The 17498-nt window shown below is 42.7% G+C and overlaps 1 protein-coding gene across 1 annotated transcript in view; it reads right to left on the reverse strand.

Moving 5' to 3' along the window:
* Nucleotides 1-15575: 15575 nt before the first annotated feature.
* LOC100136392 (V-type proton ATPase subunit B, brain isoform) overlaps nt 15576-17498 on the reverse strand; it is a 54044-nt gene continuing 52121 nt past the window's right edge. The window contains exon 14 of the mRNA XM_014202781.2: nt 15576-16461. Within this exon, the coding sequence (XP_014058256.1) occupies nt 16319-16461 (143 nt within the window). The 3' untranslated portion in view covers nt 15576-16318. The remainder of the gene's footprint in view (nt 16462-17498) is intronic.

Genomic DNA, 17498 nt, shown 5'->3' on the forward strand with positions numbered 1-17498 from the left:
TGCCAGGTGGACACGGAAGGCTTCTGTCCAAAAAATTGAGTGCGTAATGATTAGACCTAGAAATTTGCCAAGCATTTCACAACAATAACTGTGCACTGGATTACAGGACCAATTTTACCACAAAAAGTGTTAGTAAATTGGGACCAATATTTGGTTTAAGGGAAGAATTGTGAGCATACAAAAGTCAGAATTGGAAGAAAACAAAGGGCAATGCTCATTAGGCTGATCTACCTTGGAGGCCAGGGTTTCCACACTCTGTTTGCATGTCCTCTCTATGTCCAGGTTCTCTTGAATGCTGTTGACCTCTTCAATGACCATGTGGGACACTGTAGGAGAGCGACAGAAACAACACTGTTAATTATCTCCAAACCAGCATAAACATTGCACATCGCAGTTTTCCTTTATCTGCGATTAACTGACATAGAGAATGGCGCTTCAATGGCTAGCAGCCGTTTTACGGGTTCCTGACCAATTCTGCTATTTAGTGGGGTTTTTTAGCTGATCTTAACTGTTTTAGTACATAATGGTTCCACCATCGTTTCCTATTACCGAAAATAGCTTCTTCTGAATGAGGATTTCTACTTCAACGAGTCGGTATCACAGCACACGCTCACCCCGGACCAGGCCGTAATGCCCAAGACCGGGAAAAGCAAAAGGCGGCTTAAACGAACCTGACGTGCGGGAACCCTGATGAAACAACAGTATGTCCACTAGTGCATAAACCGCCGCAACCCTCCAGTCTATTGGCGGACGTACAATCACTGCAGAACAAACAGTTCGAGCGCCGTTCGAGACTATCGTATCAAGAGTTTTCATCTATATTTTTCGTAGCTGTTTATTTACCCCCACAAACCGATGTTGGCACTAAGACCGCACTCAACGAGCTGTATAGGGCCATATGCAAACAAGAAAATGTTCATCCAGAGGCGACGCTCCTAGTGGCCGGTGATTTTAATACAGGGAAACGGAAATCCGTTGAACCTAATTTCTACCAGCATGAAACTAGAGGCGAAAAAACTCCAGATCAGTTTTACTCCACACACAGAAACACATACAAAGCTCTCCCTCGCCCTCCATTTGGCAAATCTGACCATAACTCTATCCTCCTGATCCCTGCTTACAAGCGAAAACTCAAACAAAAAGTAGCAGTGACGTGCGCAATACGGAAGTGGTCCAATGAAGCAGATGCTAAGCTACGGGACTGTTTCCATAGCACAGAGTGGAATATGTTCTGGGATTCATCAGATGGCATTGAGTTTCCCACATCAGTCCCCGGCTTCATTAATAAGTGCATCAACGACGTCATCCCAACAGTGACTATACGTACGTATAGTACACTATATATACAAAGGCATGTGGACACCCCTTCAAATGAGTGGATTTGGCTATTTCAGCTACACCCGTTGCTGACAGTTGTATAAAATAGAGCACACAGCCATGCAATGTCCATAGACAAACATTGGCAGTAGAATGGCCTTACTAAGGAGCTCAGTGACATTCAATGTGCCACCGTCATAGGATGTCACCTATCCAACAAGTCAGTTAGTCAAATCAGCTGCGAAGAGATAGGCCACACAAGCTCACACAACAGGACACCTGAGTGCTGAAGCGCGTAGCGCGTAAAAATTGTCTGTCCTCGGTTGCAACACTCACTACCGAGTTCCAAATTGCCTCTGTAAGCAACGTCAGCACAAGAACTGTTCGTTGGGAGCTTCATGAAATGGGTTTCCATGGCCGAACAGCCACACTCAAGCCCAAGATCCCCATACGCAATGCCAAGTGTCGGCTAGAGTGGTGCAAAGCTAGCCGCCATTGGACTCTGGAGCAGTGGAAACACGTTCTCTGGAGTGATGAATCACGCTTCACCACCTGGCAGTACAAGGAGAATAGTACCTGCCCAAATGAATAGGGCCAATTGTAAAGCTTGGTGGAGAAGGAATAATGGTCTGTTTTTCATGGTTCCTGCTAGGCCCCTTAGTTCCAGTGAATGGAAATCTTAACGCTACAGCATACAATGACATTCTAGATGATTCTGTGCTTCTAACTTTGTGGGGAAGGCCCTTTCCTGTTTCAGCATGACAATGCCCCCGTGCGCAAATAGAGGTCCATACAAAAATGGTTTGTCAAGATCGGCGTGGAAGAACTTGACTGGCCTGCACCGAACCTTGACCTCAACCCCATCAAACACATTTGGGATGAACTGGAACACTGACTGCGAGCCAGGCCTAATCGCCCAACATCATGGCCTGACCTCACTAATGCTCTTGTGGCTGAATGGAAGCAAGTCGGTACAGCAATGTAGTGGAAAGCCTTCCCAGAAGAGTGAAGGCTGTTATAGCAGCAAAGGGGGGAACAACTCAAAATGAATGCCCCTGATTTTGGAATGAGATGTTTGACGAGCAGGTGTGAGTAAAATCTTTAAACAGGTTAACATTCACAAGGCCGCATGGTGGCCCGACGGAGCTCTAGTGGAGAGGGTCGAGAGCTTCAAGTTCTGCGGTGTCCACACCACCAAGGATCTATCATGGTCCACACACACCAACACAGTCATGATGAGGGCACGACAACACCTCTTCCCCCTCAGGAGGCTGAAAAGATTTGGCATGGGCCCTCAAATCCTCAAAGTTCTACAGCTACACCTTTGAGAGCATCTTGACTGGCTGCATCACCACTTGCTATGGCAACTGCTTGCCATCCGACCGCAAGGCGCTATAGAGGGTAGTGCGTACGGCCCAGTACATCACTGGGGCCGAGCTCCCTGCCATTCAGGACCTTTATACCAGTGATGAAAAGTACTTAAGTAGAAATACTTTAAAGTACTACTTAACCTCTCTGGGGTATGTGGGACGCTAGCGGGACACACTATTCAACACCCAGTGAAATAGCAGGGCGGCAAATTCAAAACAACAAAAATCTCATAATTCAAATTTCTCAAACATAGAACTATTATATCCCATTTTAAAGATACACTTCTCGTTAATCCAACCACATTGTCTGATTTCAAAAAGGCTTTACGGTGAAAGCATAACATTAGATTATGTTAGGACAGCGCTGAGACAAGAAAAACCACACAGCCATTTTCCAAGCAAGGAGAGGAGTCACAAAAAACAGAAATACAGCTAAAATTAAGCACTAACCTTTGACGATCTTCATCAGATGACACTCCCAGGACTCAATGTTACACAATACATGTATGTTTTGTTCGATAAAGTTCATATTTATATCCAAAAAACCCATTTTACATTGGCGCATGATGTTCAGAAAATGTTTTGCCTCCAAAACTTCCTGTGAATGAGCACATCAATTTACAAAAATACTCATCATAAACGTTGATAAAATTTACAACAGTTATTGAAAGAATTATAGATACACTTCTCCTTAATGCAACCGCTGTGTCAGATTTCAAAATAGCTTTACGGCGAAAGCACATTGTTCAATATTCTGAGTACAGAGCTCAGCCATCAAAGCAAGCTATACAGGTAACCGCCAAGTTCTGGAGTCAACAAAACTCAGATATAGTATTATAAATCTTCACTTACCTTTGCTGATCTTCGTCGGAATGCACTCACAGGACTTCTACTTCCACAAGAAATGTTCATTTTGTTCGATAAACTCCCTATTTATGTCCAAATACCTTCATTTTGTTCGCACATTCAGATCACTATTCCAAAGGCACAATGCACGAGTGCAAAACCCTAGACGAAAAGTCAAAAAGTTCCATTACCGTTCATAGAAACATGTCAAACGATGTTTACAACCAATCCTTGGGGTCTTTTTTATCATAGATATTCTATAATATTCCAACCGGACAATAGCGTATTCATTACAGAGGAAAAAGAAGGAACGACGTGCCTGTGTGACCGCGCAGTAAACAATTCATTAGCCTCAGGCAGTCCAGTTGTTTAGTCAGCTCTTATTCTCTCCCCAGTAACAGTAGAAGCATGAAACAAGGTTCTAAATACTGTTGACATCTAGTGGAAGCCTAAAGGAAGTGCAAAATGAACCCTAAGTCACTGTATACTGAATAGGCAATCATTTGAAAAACTACAAACCTCAGATTTCCACACTTCCTGGTTGGATTTTTCTCAGGTTTTTGCCTGCCATATGAGTTCTGTTATACTCACAGACATCATTCAAACTGTTTTAGAAACTTCAGAGTATTTTCTATCCAAATATACTAATAATATGCATATCCTACCTTCTGAGCCTGAGTAGCAGGCAGTTTACTACGGGCACGCTTTCATATTTATATCCAAAAACCCCATTTTACATTGGCGCGTAATGTTCAGAAAATGTTTTGCCTCCAAAACCCTCCAGTGAATGAGCACATCAATTTTCAAAATACTGCCCCCTACCCTAGAGAAGTTAAGTGTATTTTTTAGTATGTGTACATTCCTTTACTATTTCTATTTTTGGCAACTTTTACTTTTCCTCCACTTCATTCCTAAAGAAAATATGTACTTTGCACTCCATACATTATCCCTGACAGCCAAAAGTACTCGTTACATTTAAAATGCTCAGGCAGGACAGCAATTCATGCATCTACTGTATCAGGTCCTATTCATGCATCTATCAATATAACCCTTTGTCATCCCTACAGCCTCTTATCTGGCGAACTCACTAAACACAAATAGTGTGTTGGTAAATGATGACTGAGTGTTGGAATTTGCCCCTGTCTGTCCATAATTTTTTTTTAAATGAAAATCGTGCGGCTTTATTTGCTTAATGTTAGGAATTTGATCTATAGCATTTACTTTTACTCAAGTATGACAATTTAGTACTTTTTCCACCACTGCTCTATACAAGGCGGTGCCAGAGGAAGGCCCATACAATTGTCAAAGACTCCAGTCACCCAAGTCATAGGCTGTTCTCTCTGCTACCGCAACAAGTCTGGAACCAACCGGACACTGAACAGCTTCTAACCCCAAGCCATGAGACTGCTAAATAGTTACGCAGACTATCCTCTTTCAGACTTTTTGCACAAACTTTTTTGACTCAGCACATATGCTGCTGCTACTGTTTATTATCTGTCACTTTATTCCAAGTTATATGTACATATCTACATCAATTACCCCGTACCCCCATACATCACCTCGGAACTGGTATCCCATGTACAATACCAGTCAAAAGTCTGGACACACCTACTCATTCAAGGGTTTTTCTTTATTTTGACTATTTTCTACATTGTAGAATAATAGTGAAAACATCAAAACTATGAAATAACACACATGGATCATGTAGTAAACAAAAAAGTGTTAAAAACATCTAAATATATTTTATATTTGATATTCTTCAAAGTAGCCACCCTTTGCCTTGATGACTGCTTTGCACACTCTTGGCATTTCTCAACCATCTTCATGAGGAATGCTTTTCCAACAGTCTTGAAGGAGTTCCCACATATGCTGAGCCCTTGGTGGCTGCTTTTCCTTCACTCTGCGGTCCAACTCATCCCAAACCATCTCAATTGGGTTGAGGTCGGGGGATTGTGGAGGCCAAGTCATCTGATGCAGCACTCCATCACTCTCCTTGGTCGAATAGCCCTTACACAGCCTGGAGGTGTGTTTTGGGTCAATGTCCTGTTGAAAAACTAATTATAGTCCCATTAAGCACAAACCAGATGGGATGGCGTATCGCTGCAGAATGCTGTGGTAGCCATACTGGTTAAGTGTGCCTTGAATTCTAAATAAATCACGGACAGTGTCACCAGCAAAGTACCCCCACACCAACTCACCTCCTTCTCCATGCTTCACGGTGGGAACCACACATGCAGAGATCATCCGTTCACCTGCTCTGTGTCTCACAAAGACACGGCGGATGGATAGAAAAATCTCAAATATGTATTCCATCGGTTTCATGTCCATTGCTCATGTTACTTGGCCAAACAAGTCTCTTCTTCTTATTGGTGTCCTTTAGTAGTGGTTTCTTCGCAGCAATTCAACCATGAAGGCCTGATTCATGCAGTCTCCTCTGAACAGTTGATGTTGAGATGTGTCTGTTACTTGAACTCTGTGAAGCATTTACTTGGGCTGCAATCTGAGGTGTAGTTAACTCTAATGAACTTATCCTCTGCAGCAGAAGTAACTCTGGGTCTTCCTTTCCTCCTCATGAGAGCCAGTTTCATTATAGCGCTTGATGGTTTTTGCTAGCGCACTTGAAGAAACTTTCAAAGGTCTTGAAATGTTCCAGATTTGTTCATTTTTTTATTTAACTAGGCAAGTCAGTTAAGAACAAATTCTTATTTTCAATGACAGCCTAGAAACCGTGGGTTCAGGGGCAGAACAACAGATTTTTACCTTGTCAGCTCGGGGATTCGATCTTGCAACCTTTCGGTTACTAATCCAGCGCTCTAACCACTAGGCTACCTGCCGCCCAGATTGACTGACCTTCATGTCTTAAAGTAATGATGGACTGTCATTTCTCTTTGCTTAATTGAGCTGTTCTTGCCATAATATGGACTTGATCTTTTACCAAATAGTGCTATCTTCAGTATACCACCCCTACCTTGTCACAACACAACTGATTGGCTCAAACGCATTAAGAAGGAAAGAAATTCAACACATGTATTTTTAACAAGGCACACCTGTTAATTGAAATGCATTCCAGTTTACCTCATGAAGCTGGTTGAGAGAATGCCAAGAGCGTGCAAAGCTGTCATCATGCAAAGGGTGGCTACTTCGAACAATCTCAAATATAAAATATACTTGTATTTGTTTAACACTTTTTTGGTTACTACATGATTCCATATGTGTTATTTCATAGTTTTGATGTCTTTACTATTATTCTACAATGTAGAAAATAGTAAAAATAAAGAAAAACCCTTGACGATGTGTCCAAACTTTTGACTGGTACTGTATATAGCCAAGTTATCTGTCACGCCCTGACCATAGAGAGCCCTTGGGGTTCTCTATGGTGCAATAGGTCAGAGCGTGACAAGGGGGTGTTCTAGTATTGTATTTCTATGTTGGTGTGAGTATGGTTCCCAATTGGAGGCAGCTGATGACCGTTGCCTCTAATTGGGGATCATACTTAGTGTGGTCCTTTTCCCACCTACATTTGTGGGATATTGTTTTGTTTTTGTTGAGTTGCCTTTGTGCGCCACATACTGCACGTTCGTTTATTCTTTGTTGTTTTTTGGGAATTTCACCGTTAATAAATATGTGGAACTCTACTTACGCTGCGCCTTGGTTCGATCATTTCAACGACGGACGTGACATTATCGTTACTCATTATGTATTTATTATTACTTCTATTATTACGAGTTTTACTTATCTATTATTTCTCTCTCTTTGCATTGTTGGGAAGGGCCCGTAAGTAAGCATTTCACTGTTAATGTACATACCTGTTGTTTACAAAGCATGTGATGAGAACAATTTGATTGAATTGGAGCCCAAGGACTATATCTATTTTTTATTTGGATCAATAGCAGAGTTACACTACAGAGGTAGACCTACAGTAGCTTTGTTGTTGGCATACTGTAGACAACACAAATGTTACCATGTTGTCTGATCCTAAGGTTCACCTTCTTGGAACTCATCTCTTTATGTTTCAATCTTGAATATCATACGGATTCATTTTTTTACATGTCTTTGGTTGGTCATGTTCAGTTGCTTTCACAATTAGCTTTACATCTGAAGGACAGAGGTAACGCTTAAGGATGAGACGACTAGGACTTTGACGCTTTGTGCACTTCTTATGAGCTCTTTACAAAACAACCAGAAACATTAGCATTTCTGTAGACTCCCTTACTGTGAAATCTGAAACTTTACTAAGAAATGTACTTGACAAACTTGACAATATAAGTATGTATGTTTGCGTTTTCTGTTATGTCAAAGCTTTGCCATGAACCACATATGTTCTCTTTTCAATTTATAAGGTGAACTAATATTACCACTGCGACTGAGGTTACCAATTTTGCTTTCTGGGAAAACCACAACATCAGCGGAACTACTTAAACACATTTGAGACTACTTGAGACCACTATACAAAGGTCAAAGAAAATAACCACCCTGCAACAATGGGTGCATTTTATTACAATGTAATTAATGTCATTGGGTGCTCAAGGTCAGAAAGGCAAATTATTATAGAAACATAATAGATCTTATCACCAGAGTGGTTATGAATTGTTGATGGAAACAAAGGACATTTTTTAGCACATTTAGAAAAAAATGTAGTCCCTGATGATAGACTTTTTAAACATTGAAGTATAAAATCTCACGTTAGCCAGTGAGTTGTTATAAAAACAGAAACATTCAGAGACACACTTAATACTATAACCATTGACATAATGTGCAGGCGTAATCACAAACCCCAGTGAAAGAGTCTTACTGCCACTTAACTAATTAAACATTGTGGTCGAAGGGGAAAAATAGGAATTAATGCCGTTAACACAGGCCGTTCCCTTCCCAATGACACCTAATTAAAACTTGATGAACGTCTGTGGCTGCGATATCAAAGTTCCTCCTGCACCCTCTCCACGTCATTCATTCAACAGCACTTAGCTGCCAGTTTCATCCCCACCTCTCTTGCTCTTATCTTTCATAAAATCCATAATGCCCAACTCACTCAACACCAGAAAAAGGACATCTTGAACTAAATTACACGTTAATTATAATTGCTGGTAGACATGGTAAATAAACAGGCCTGGAAGTGTACAAGTGTCACGTACGTCGTAAGAAGGAGACCAAGGCACAGCGTGCGTAGAGTTCCACATGGTTTAATAAATGAAACTCACCAAACAAAAACAATAAAGCACAAACGAAACGTGAAGCAAATGGCGTGCTCACAGGCAACTAACCAAAAAACAAGATCCCACAAAAACCCAGTGGGAAAAGGCTGCCTAAATATGATCCCCAATCAGAGACAATGAAAGACAGCTGCCTCTGATTGGGAACCATATCAGGCCAACATAGAAATACATAATCTAGAATGCCCACCCAAATCACACCCTGACCTAACCAAATAGAGAATAAAAAAGGCTCTCTACGGTCAGGGCGTGACAGTACACCCCCCCCCCCCAAAGGTGCGGACTCCGGCCACAAAACCTGACTCAATAGGGGAGGGTCCGGGAGGGCATCTAGCCTCGGTGGCGGCTCCGGTGCGGGATGTAGACCCCGCTCTGCTCGCGGATCCGCCATCCTCGGTGGCGACTCTATTTCGGGGGTCGTCACTGAAAGCTCTGGACCGTGGATCGTCGCCGGAGGACCCGGACTGTCGCCGGAGGTACTGGACCGTAGATCGTCGCCGGAGGGACTGGACCGCAGACCGCCGCCGGAGGCTCCGGACCGCCGACTTCCACCGGAGGCTCCGGACCGCCGACCGCCGCCGGAGGCTCCGGACCGCGGGCCGTCTCAGGAGGTTCCGGACGGCGGGCCGTCTCAGGAGGCTCCGGACTGCGGGCCGTCTCAGGAGGTTCCGGACTGCGGGCCGTCTCAGGAGGTTCCGGACTGCGGGCCGTCTCAGGAGGTTCCGGACTGCGGGCCGTCTCAGGAGGTTCCGGACTGCGGGCCGTCTCAGGAGGTTCCGGACTGCGGGCCGTCTCAGGAGGTTCCGGACTGCGGGCCGTCTCAGGAGGTTCCGGACTGCGGGCCGTCTCAGGAGGTTCCGGACTGCGGGCCGTCTCAGGAGGCTCTGGACTGCGGGCCGTCTCAGGAAGCTCTGGACTGGGAACTGTCGCCGGAAGCTCTGGACTGGGAAGGCGCACTGGAGGCCTGGTGCGTGGAGCCGGGACAGGTGGCACCAGACTGGTGACACGCACCTCAGGGCGAGTGCGGGGAGCAGGCACAGGACGTATTGGGCTGTGGAGGCGCACTGGAGACCTGGTGCGTAGAACCGGTGCAGGATATACTGGACCATGGAGGCGCACTAGAGGTCTGGAGCGTAGAGCTGGCACAACCCGTCCTGGCTGGATACTCACTTTAGCCCGGCAAGTGCGGGGCGCTGGCACAGGACGCACTGGGCTGCGAAGGCGCACTGGCGACACAGTGCGTAGAGCCGGCTCAGGATATCCTGGACCGAGGAGACGTACTGGAGACCAGGAGCGCTGAGCCAGCACAACCCGTCCTGGCAGGAATGCCCACTCTAGCCCGGCAAATGCGGGGAGCCGGCATTTGCCGGGCTAGAGTGGGCACGCACTGGAGATACAGTGCGTATCACTGCATAACACGATGCCTGACCGGTCACACGCTCCCCACGGTAAGCACAGGGAGTTGGCTCAGGTCTAAACCCTGACTCCGCAATCTCCCCGTGTGCCCCCCGCAATTTATTTTTGGAGCTGCCTCTCGGGCTTCCGTTGTCGTTCTAACTCCTCGTATCGTCGCCGTTCCACTCTTGCTGCCTCCATCTGCTCCCTTGAACGGCGATACTCCCCAATTCGCGTCCAGGGCCCTGCTCCACTCATGATCTCCTCCCATGTCCACTCATCCTGGCCACGCTGCTTGGTCCATTTTTGGTGGGATCTTCTGTCACGTACGTCGTAAGAAGGAGACCAAGGTGCAGCGTGCGTAGAGTTCCACATCGTTTAATAAATGAAACTCACCAAACAAAAACGATAAAGCACAAACGAAACGTGAAGCAAATGGCGTGCTCACAGGCAACTAATCAAAAAACAAGATCCCACAAAAACCCAGTGGGAAAAGGCTGCCTAAATATGATCCCCAATCAGAGACAATGAAAGACAGCTGCCTCTGATTGGGAACCATATCAGGCCAACATAGAAATACATAATCTAGAATGCCCACCCAAATCACACCCTGACCTTACCAAATAGAGAATAAAAAACGCTCTCTACGGTCAGGGCGTGACAACAAGTGCGGGGTGACAGGGGTTCTGACACATCAGAATTGGCAGTCTTAATTGTAAGTTTTGGCCTCACCATCATCAGTCCATCTTTTTTTCTACCCTCTTTTCCCTCCTATCGGGGAAGACAGTGATTACCCCTGTGTCGACGTGCTGCATAATGGTATCAGCGCAGACAGAGAAGTGAATTAAATTGTATCTGCAGCCGTACGGAAGCCTTGATGAGGGGGCAGATGCCTTTGTGGTGTTATCATTATAGCACAATGGTCATGTTGTCATCAACCTTGCCATCGTCAATTGAAAAGACATGATTGTGTGTTGGGGGGATTTTTTTCTCTCCCTCTGTAGCCCCGGTGTTTCGTCGTGAATAGGAGCAATTTTCTAAGAGCTATGAAATCACGTAATAGGTCCTAATATGCAGCTGCTTGGCATAGCAAGGCAGCCTCTTAAAGTGGAAGTCAAACACAATATGTGTTTTTTGACTGCAGAAACACTGGATGTATGAGCAAAGGCCACATTTATTCAGATAAAAATCCTTCGACTGCAACGATTACAAAGAACAATTATTTCAAATATCTTTGATATTTTCCTAAAATTCCAGCGATCAAAATCACTGGCTTGAGTGATGCATTTTTTGGTTTTAAGAAAAACTGTCCCTGCAAAATAACACAGAAATACATTGTATTTCAAGCACATTTGTATTTGTATGTGAAAAAGTAAAAGAGGAGAAGTGGCAGAGATGCTTTAGGTGTCATTTTGCATTCTGTACACTAGCATTTACAAAAGAAAATCCAATTAATGTATGTTTCTCTATTAAACTAAAGATGAATACATTTTGCATTGACAGAAGGGGCAGCAAGAGTAAATAAATCTGTGCTAGGGTGTGCTTTTTACCAAAGGTAAACGTCAAACATACACAGTTCACAGCGAGTCCAGGTTTTAAAGGTCACAGCAGCAGAGATTTTGTGGTTGATAGTTGGCAGAGAATGCTATCAGTAAACACTACACAACAGAACTGAATGTGTTAACAGTCACAACATTCCCTTCTTTAGAATCACTGACTAGTTTCCAATATGATGCAAATGTTGCCAGGGGGAAAACAATATCAATCTGATATGTAAGAATATCATATTAATATTAGCTCAATCATCTTTGTCAATCACTTTTTGACTGCCTCGTCTCTTGCTGCCTGCATCCGTTGACACTGATATGACCAAAAGCACAAAAGAGAACAAAACACTTTGACAATATCTCTTTTTCTTTTTCATTAGTGGCCTACTTTCACTGAGCCAGTCAATGCAAGATCAGACTCCACTTAAACACAATCTGAGTTAAATATTCAGAGGGAGAGAAGCTGAGGTCATGAGGATGATGGGCTATGTAATAAAGCTTCCCAATATGAATAAACCTTATGTGAACCTTAACAAGTGCTATATAAACCGCTGCCATATAGCTTTAAAGTGAAATGAGAAAAGCAAAATCATCCAAAGTCAGACTACATTGATGGTCCTAAGGCACAATGAAAAAAAGCTCTTAGAAAAAAAGGTGCTTTCTAGAACCCTTTGAATAACCCTTTTTGGCTGCAGGTAGAAAGAACCCTTTTGGTTCCAGGTAGAACCCTTTCTATAGAGGGTTCTACATGGAATCCAAAAGGGTTCTAACTGGAAACAAAAAGGGTTCTCCTATGCGGACAGCCAAAGAACCCTTTTGGAAGTATTTTTTTCTAAGAGTGCACTTCATGAGATTGAGATTTCATCACAACAGTAGTTTAATTTGATATGATAACACAATGAATGTTCTATTTTCCCTCTTAAAAGTAAGACCAGCCTGGCAGTGGATAATCGAGTTAGTTCAGTGAGTCCTGAGAAGTATCATATATCCAGGGCAGTTCATTTTTGCTTGTTTTGTCTGCCATGCTAAATCAACCACAATCTGGAGAAATGTAGGGAAATGACACTGGTTGAATTTGCCCCCTGGTCTCCCAAGCCATGTCTGCCACAATTCTAAACCCCGCCACAATAATGCATCTTTGTCTCACTCACTAGCCCAGTGTGATATTTCTACACAGTGGTATGATAAAAGTCTACTACTATACCTTTAGTACTAATTGCAGTTGAGGATAACTCTGACTTACATGTAACATAATCAGCATTGGTTGCTTAGTAGGTACCCTACTGTGAGGCACTGTGCAGTCATATTTCAACCTACAAACCAGGTCAAGTACTATTTCCTTTAGGGTACAACATTCAGGTCACATGTGCTTACTCAACACTGCTGCTCTAACACATCATGCTGGCTAGCACCCTACACCCAAACGCATCCTATCTCAGAATGCAGTGATTCATTTTTGCTGGGATTTCACACTTCATTCAGATTCAGAAAACTTTAATGTCCTCAGAGAGGCAATTCATTTTGCAGCAGTCATAAAACATATAAAAAATAATAATAAAACAATAACAAATAGCAAAAGATGTTTGCAAGCAGTAGTCTGTGTAAGTGCAATTTCATAGTTAAAGTACAAGCGCTAAAGTGCAGAATTGCATTCGGAATAAAATAATACTTGGCCCTATTTGTTTTTTTACCTTAGGTAGTTTGTACCTGCAGCCAGAGAGAAGGAGCTGGAATTTGGGGTTGAGTGGGTGAATAATGGGGTGAATAATGTGCATTCACGGTGTTCCAAATAGGTGATTCAGAGGGCACCTCAGACACACTACATTGACATCATACGCTCAGTTGGGGTAACAATATTTCAAAGTAGTAGCTAGTATGTATGTGTATATGTACAATATAATTAATACAATATTTAACCAGTTGCCTTCCTCAAATTAAGGGGATGATGATGCAATCTTTGCAAGAGGGAGGGAATCTGATTTCATTGGTCCTCAACACACGGCTCAGTAATTTCATTCAGGGTAAGTGGAGTTAGCCTACCCTGGAGCAGGTTAGTTCTGAAAGATGTGGAATGTTGTCCCACTCCTCTTCAATGGCTGTGCGAAGTTTCCGGATATTGGTGGGAACTGGAACACGCTGTTGTACACGTCAATCCAGAGCATCCCAAACATGCTGACATGTCTGGTGAGTATGCAGGCCATGGAAAAACTGGGACATTTTCAGCTTCCAGGAATTGTGTACAGATCCTTGCGAAATGGGGCTGTGCATTATCATGCTGAAATATGAGGTGATGGCGGTGGATGAACGGCAAGACAATGCCTCAGGATCTCATCACGGTTTCTCTGTGCATTCAAATTGCCATCAATAAAATGCAATTCTGTTCGTTGTCCGTAGATTATGCCTGCACATACCATAACTGCACCACCACAAAGCACTCTGTTCACAATGTTGACATCAGCAAACCACTCACCCACTGGATGCCATAAAGTTGAAATAGGGATTAATCTGTGAAGAGCACACTTCACCAGTGTGCCAGAATCCATCAAAGGTGAACATTTGCCCACTGAAGTCGGTTACGACATCGAACTGTAGTCAGGTCAAGACCCTGGTGAAGTTCACAAGCAGGCAGATGAGAATCCCTGAGATGATTTCTGACAGTTTGTGGAGAAATTCTTCGGTTGTGCAAACCCAGTTTCATCAGCTGTCTGGGTGGCTCGTCTCAGACTATCCAGCAGGTGAAGAAGCTGGAGGTCCTGGGCTGGCGTGGTTACAGGTTGTCTGCTGTTGTTAAGCCGGAAGTTTAGTTTGTGGTTTATGGTAAAGAAATTAACATTCAATTCTCTGGCAACAGATCTGGTGGACATTCCTGTAGTCAGCATGCCAATTGCACGCTCCCTCAAAAGTTGAGACATCTGTGGCATTGTGTTGTGTGACAAAACTGGACATTTTAGAGTGGCCTATTATTGTCCCCAGCACAAGGGGCACCTGTGTAATGATCATGCTGTTTAATCAGCTACTTGATATGCCACACCTGTCAGGTGGAATGATTATCTTGGCAAATGAGAAATACTCACTAAAAGGGATGTAAACAAATTTGAGATAAGCTTTTTGTGCGCAAAAATGTTGGGGATCTTTTATTTCAGCTCTATGAAACAGACTAACACTTTACATATTGCATTTATATTTTTGTTCAGTATAGTTTTATTTTAGTTAGTTCCTCTGGGGCCGCTATTGCGAGAAATTATATTATATATTTCCACGTGGACAGATTTTAATGGGAGTGGACGCTCTCGCTAGGCCTCTTCCTTTCTGCCTATGTACAAGACTTACCTTTGGCCATATTTTACAACCTCCGGTCTGATCTAGGATACGAGTGCATGTTTTTGTTAACTTGGGCCTATATACGGTCTATGACTCAGACACGTAATATAAAAAAAATATTATTCGATTTGGCTTTTTTGCTGAGTCACTACTAAGCCCTACTACAAGTGTGTGTCCCATCAACCTTAAAAAGGGTCAATCTGCTGTTGCTATATCCCTTTTGAGATTCTTAAATTCATATATACCCATTGATTCTTGAAAGGTATGACTTATAAATGCCTCATGAGCTTCGTTAATTGGTCTTAACCCATCATATTTGTAAACAAACACTGTATAGCCTCAAAACATGGTTAAGACTATAATTGTATTATCATGGATGGACAGCCCGCCCACCCGTGCATCCATAGCTCTATCTATGAATTTGACAGCGGTCACATTTCTAAAGCCCCACGCCTAAGCTATTTACCAAATCAGTGGCAGGGTAGCAGCTGTTTGAATTGCAGATTTCCCCTTTAAATAACATTGTAATCCCACCTGACATTGCATACAAAATCAAACACGTCATATCCTTCATAGTTCTAATATAATTTATTTATGGACAGGAAAACAGAAGAACCATAATACAGAGATGATTTCGGCAAACGAACAAGACAATTAACAACGAAACAGAGGAATGTTTATTATTCTTTTAACAGCACATACATATAGCAATAACAAACCATGTAAACAATTTTCTTTCAATAGTTATTAGAGGCCAATAAATAAGCAATTAGTCTACAAAGTTCGACATCTACAATATAAATCAATTTCAAGTAGGCCAAAAGTTTGTCCAATATCGAAACCCTTACCTGAAGCCTATACAAGTAAACATTTAAGTACCAATGATGTTCAGTGTAATAAATGAACCTATGTCATGTCACTTTCAGACCTCCTGGGTGTTTGATGAAGTCCTATAATTTGACAGTAATTGCCCCACCATCTGAAATAAGTGACTGAAGTGCTATTTTCAGGGTGACAGTAACAAACATATTGGACAAATTTAAACCATTGAAATGTGAAAGAGAACACACAACTTCCTTTGAGATCTAAATGTATAGGATGTTTTACCTTTTTGGAAAGTTTATTTTACTTTAGGTGGGGACAACATTCAATGAACAAAATCCAACTGTAACATTCCCCAATAAATAACAGGATCATTCTTTGATTTAAGGGTAAGCTTAAATCTCTAAATAAAATGAGATAGTCGGACACAGATACAGTACATTACAGAGGGAGCTGAGATTATTGCTCTGATCTCTGAGTCGAGGGGCGCTCAGTGACGAGCTGCAGACTCCCTGGGGTAGAACTCAGCTAGGGTGCTCTGGGGAATCCGCTTCAGCATTTCTTTGGGAAAGATTCGGAGTAACTGCCAGCCAATGTCCAGGGTCTCATACACAGTCCTGTTGTCATAAGGGCCTGAGGGGTGAGGTTACATTGTTTTAGATATTGAACGCTATGACATTTGACAATATTCCATGTGATGACTAATTTCTAATTGAATATTTTATTCAGAGGTTTTAGTAAGAGTATGAATACAACAATATTATCCAGTGATTCCGTGATATTTTTCAGAACACATGTTGTAGGTGCCATGGTCAACATCAGGTCATGGAGCTAACATTTCTGAAATTTCCCCCCCCAATACATCACAGCTTACTCTGTCGGAAAGAGATAATTGTTAGGCTAGATATTAAGTCAATAATCATATCGTGTCACAACAGGATTACAAGCATTAGCTCCCTGTGAAGCATAGCCTACAATAGTGCAATCCCTGCTTTGTAATGTCATTATCTGAAGGACAAGACTGAACGGCAGGCACTTGTTCGTCGCCCAAAAGACGGCCCCATTTGTCTGTTTCAGCTGAGAGAGAAGACGCAAAAGTCTGACATGATACTTGCATTTCATATTACTTCTATGGAGCGAGGTTTTTTCGATTTGAGGTTTCAATTCACGTCAGTAGACTCAATACTAATGAGATTCTCATTATAATGGATCGCATTAGGCTTTGACTCATGTTAAAAAAGGAATTCAGGCTCACTATACACAAGGCTGGAGAGATTTGCTCACAAATCCTTCCTTTAGCAATCTCATCAATCCAAGGACAAGTGTGAGAATAGGTTTGGCATAATGCTTTGACGACATGCACACATTATCGCTGAATGTCACCAAGGTGTTGAGGGGAAAAAATACATCTATGTATCTGACATGAAGTTTGCCATTGGCTTTTATTTCCCTCTGCTGATAAAAATGATCATGCCTGAAGGCATTGAACATGAACTTTTACTAACAAAGACCTGAAGGAAAGAAGAATAAACAGCATGCAGCATTCATACATCCTTTGCTAGAGCCAAGAGCTGGCAGATCACAGTAAAATATATTTCAAAACCCAGCGATGCAACATTTTATGATAATATCGGCAATTAATGACATGCAAAACAAAATGGTTTATTAAG

This window comes from Salmo salar, chromosome ssa01 (assembly GCF_905237065.1).
Source record: "Salmo salar chromosome ssa01, Ssal_v3.1, whole genome shotgun sequence".
NCBI classification, from domain to species: domain Eukaryota; kingdom Metazoa; phylum Chordata; class Actinopteri; order Salmoniformes; family Salmonidae; genus Salmo; species Salmo salar.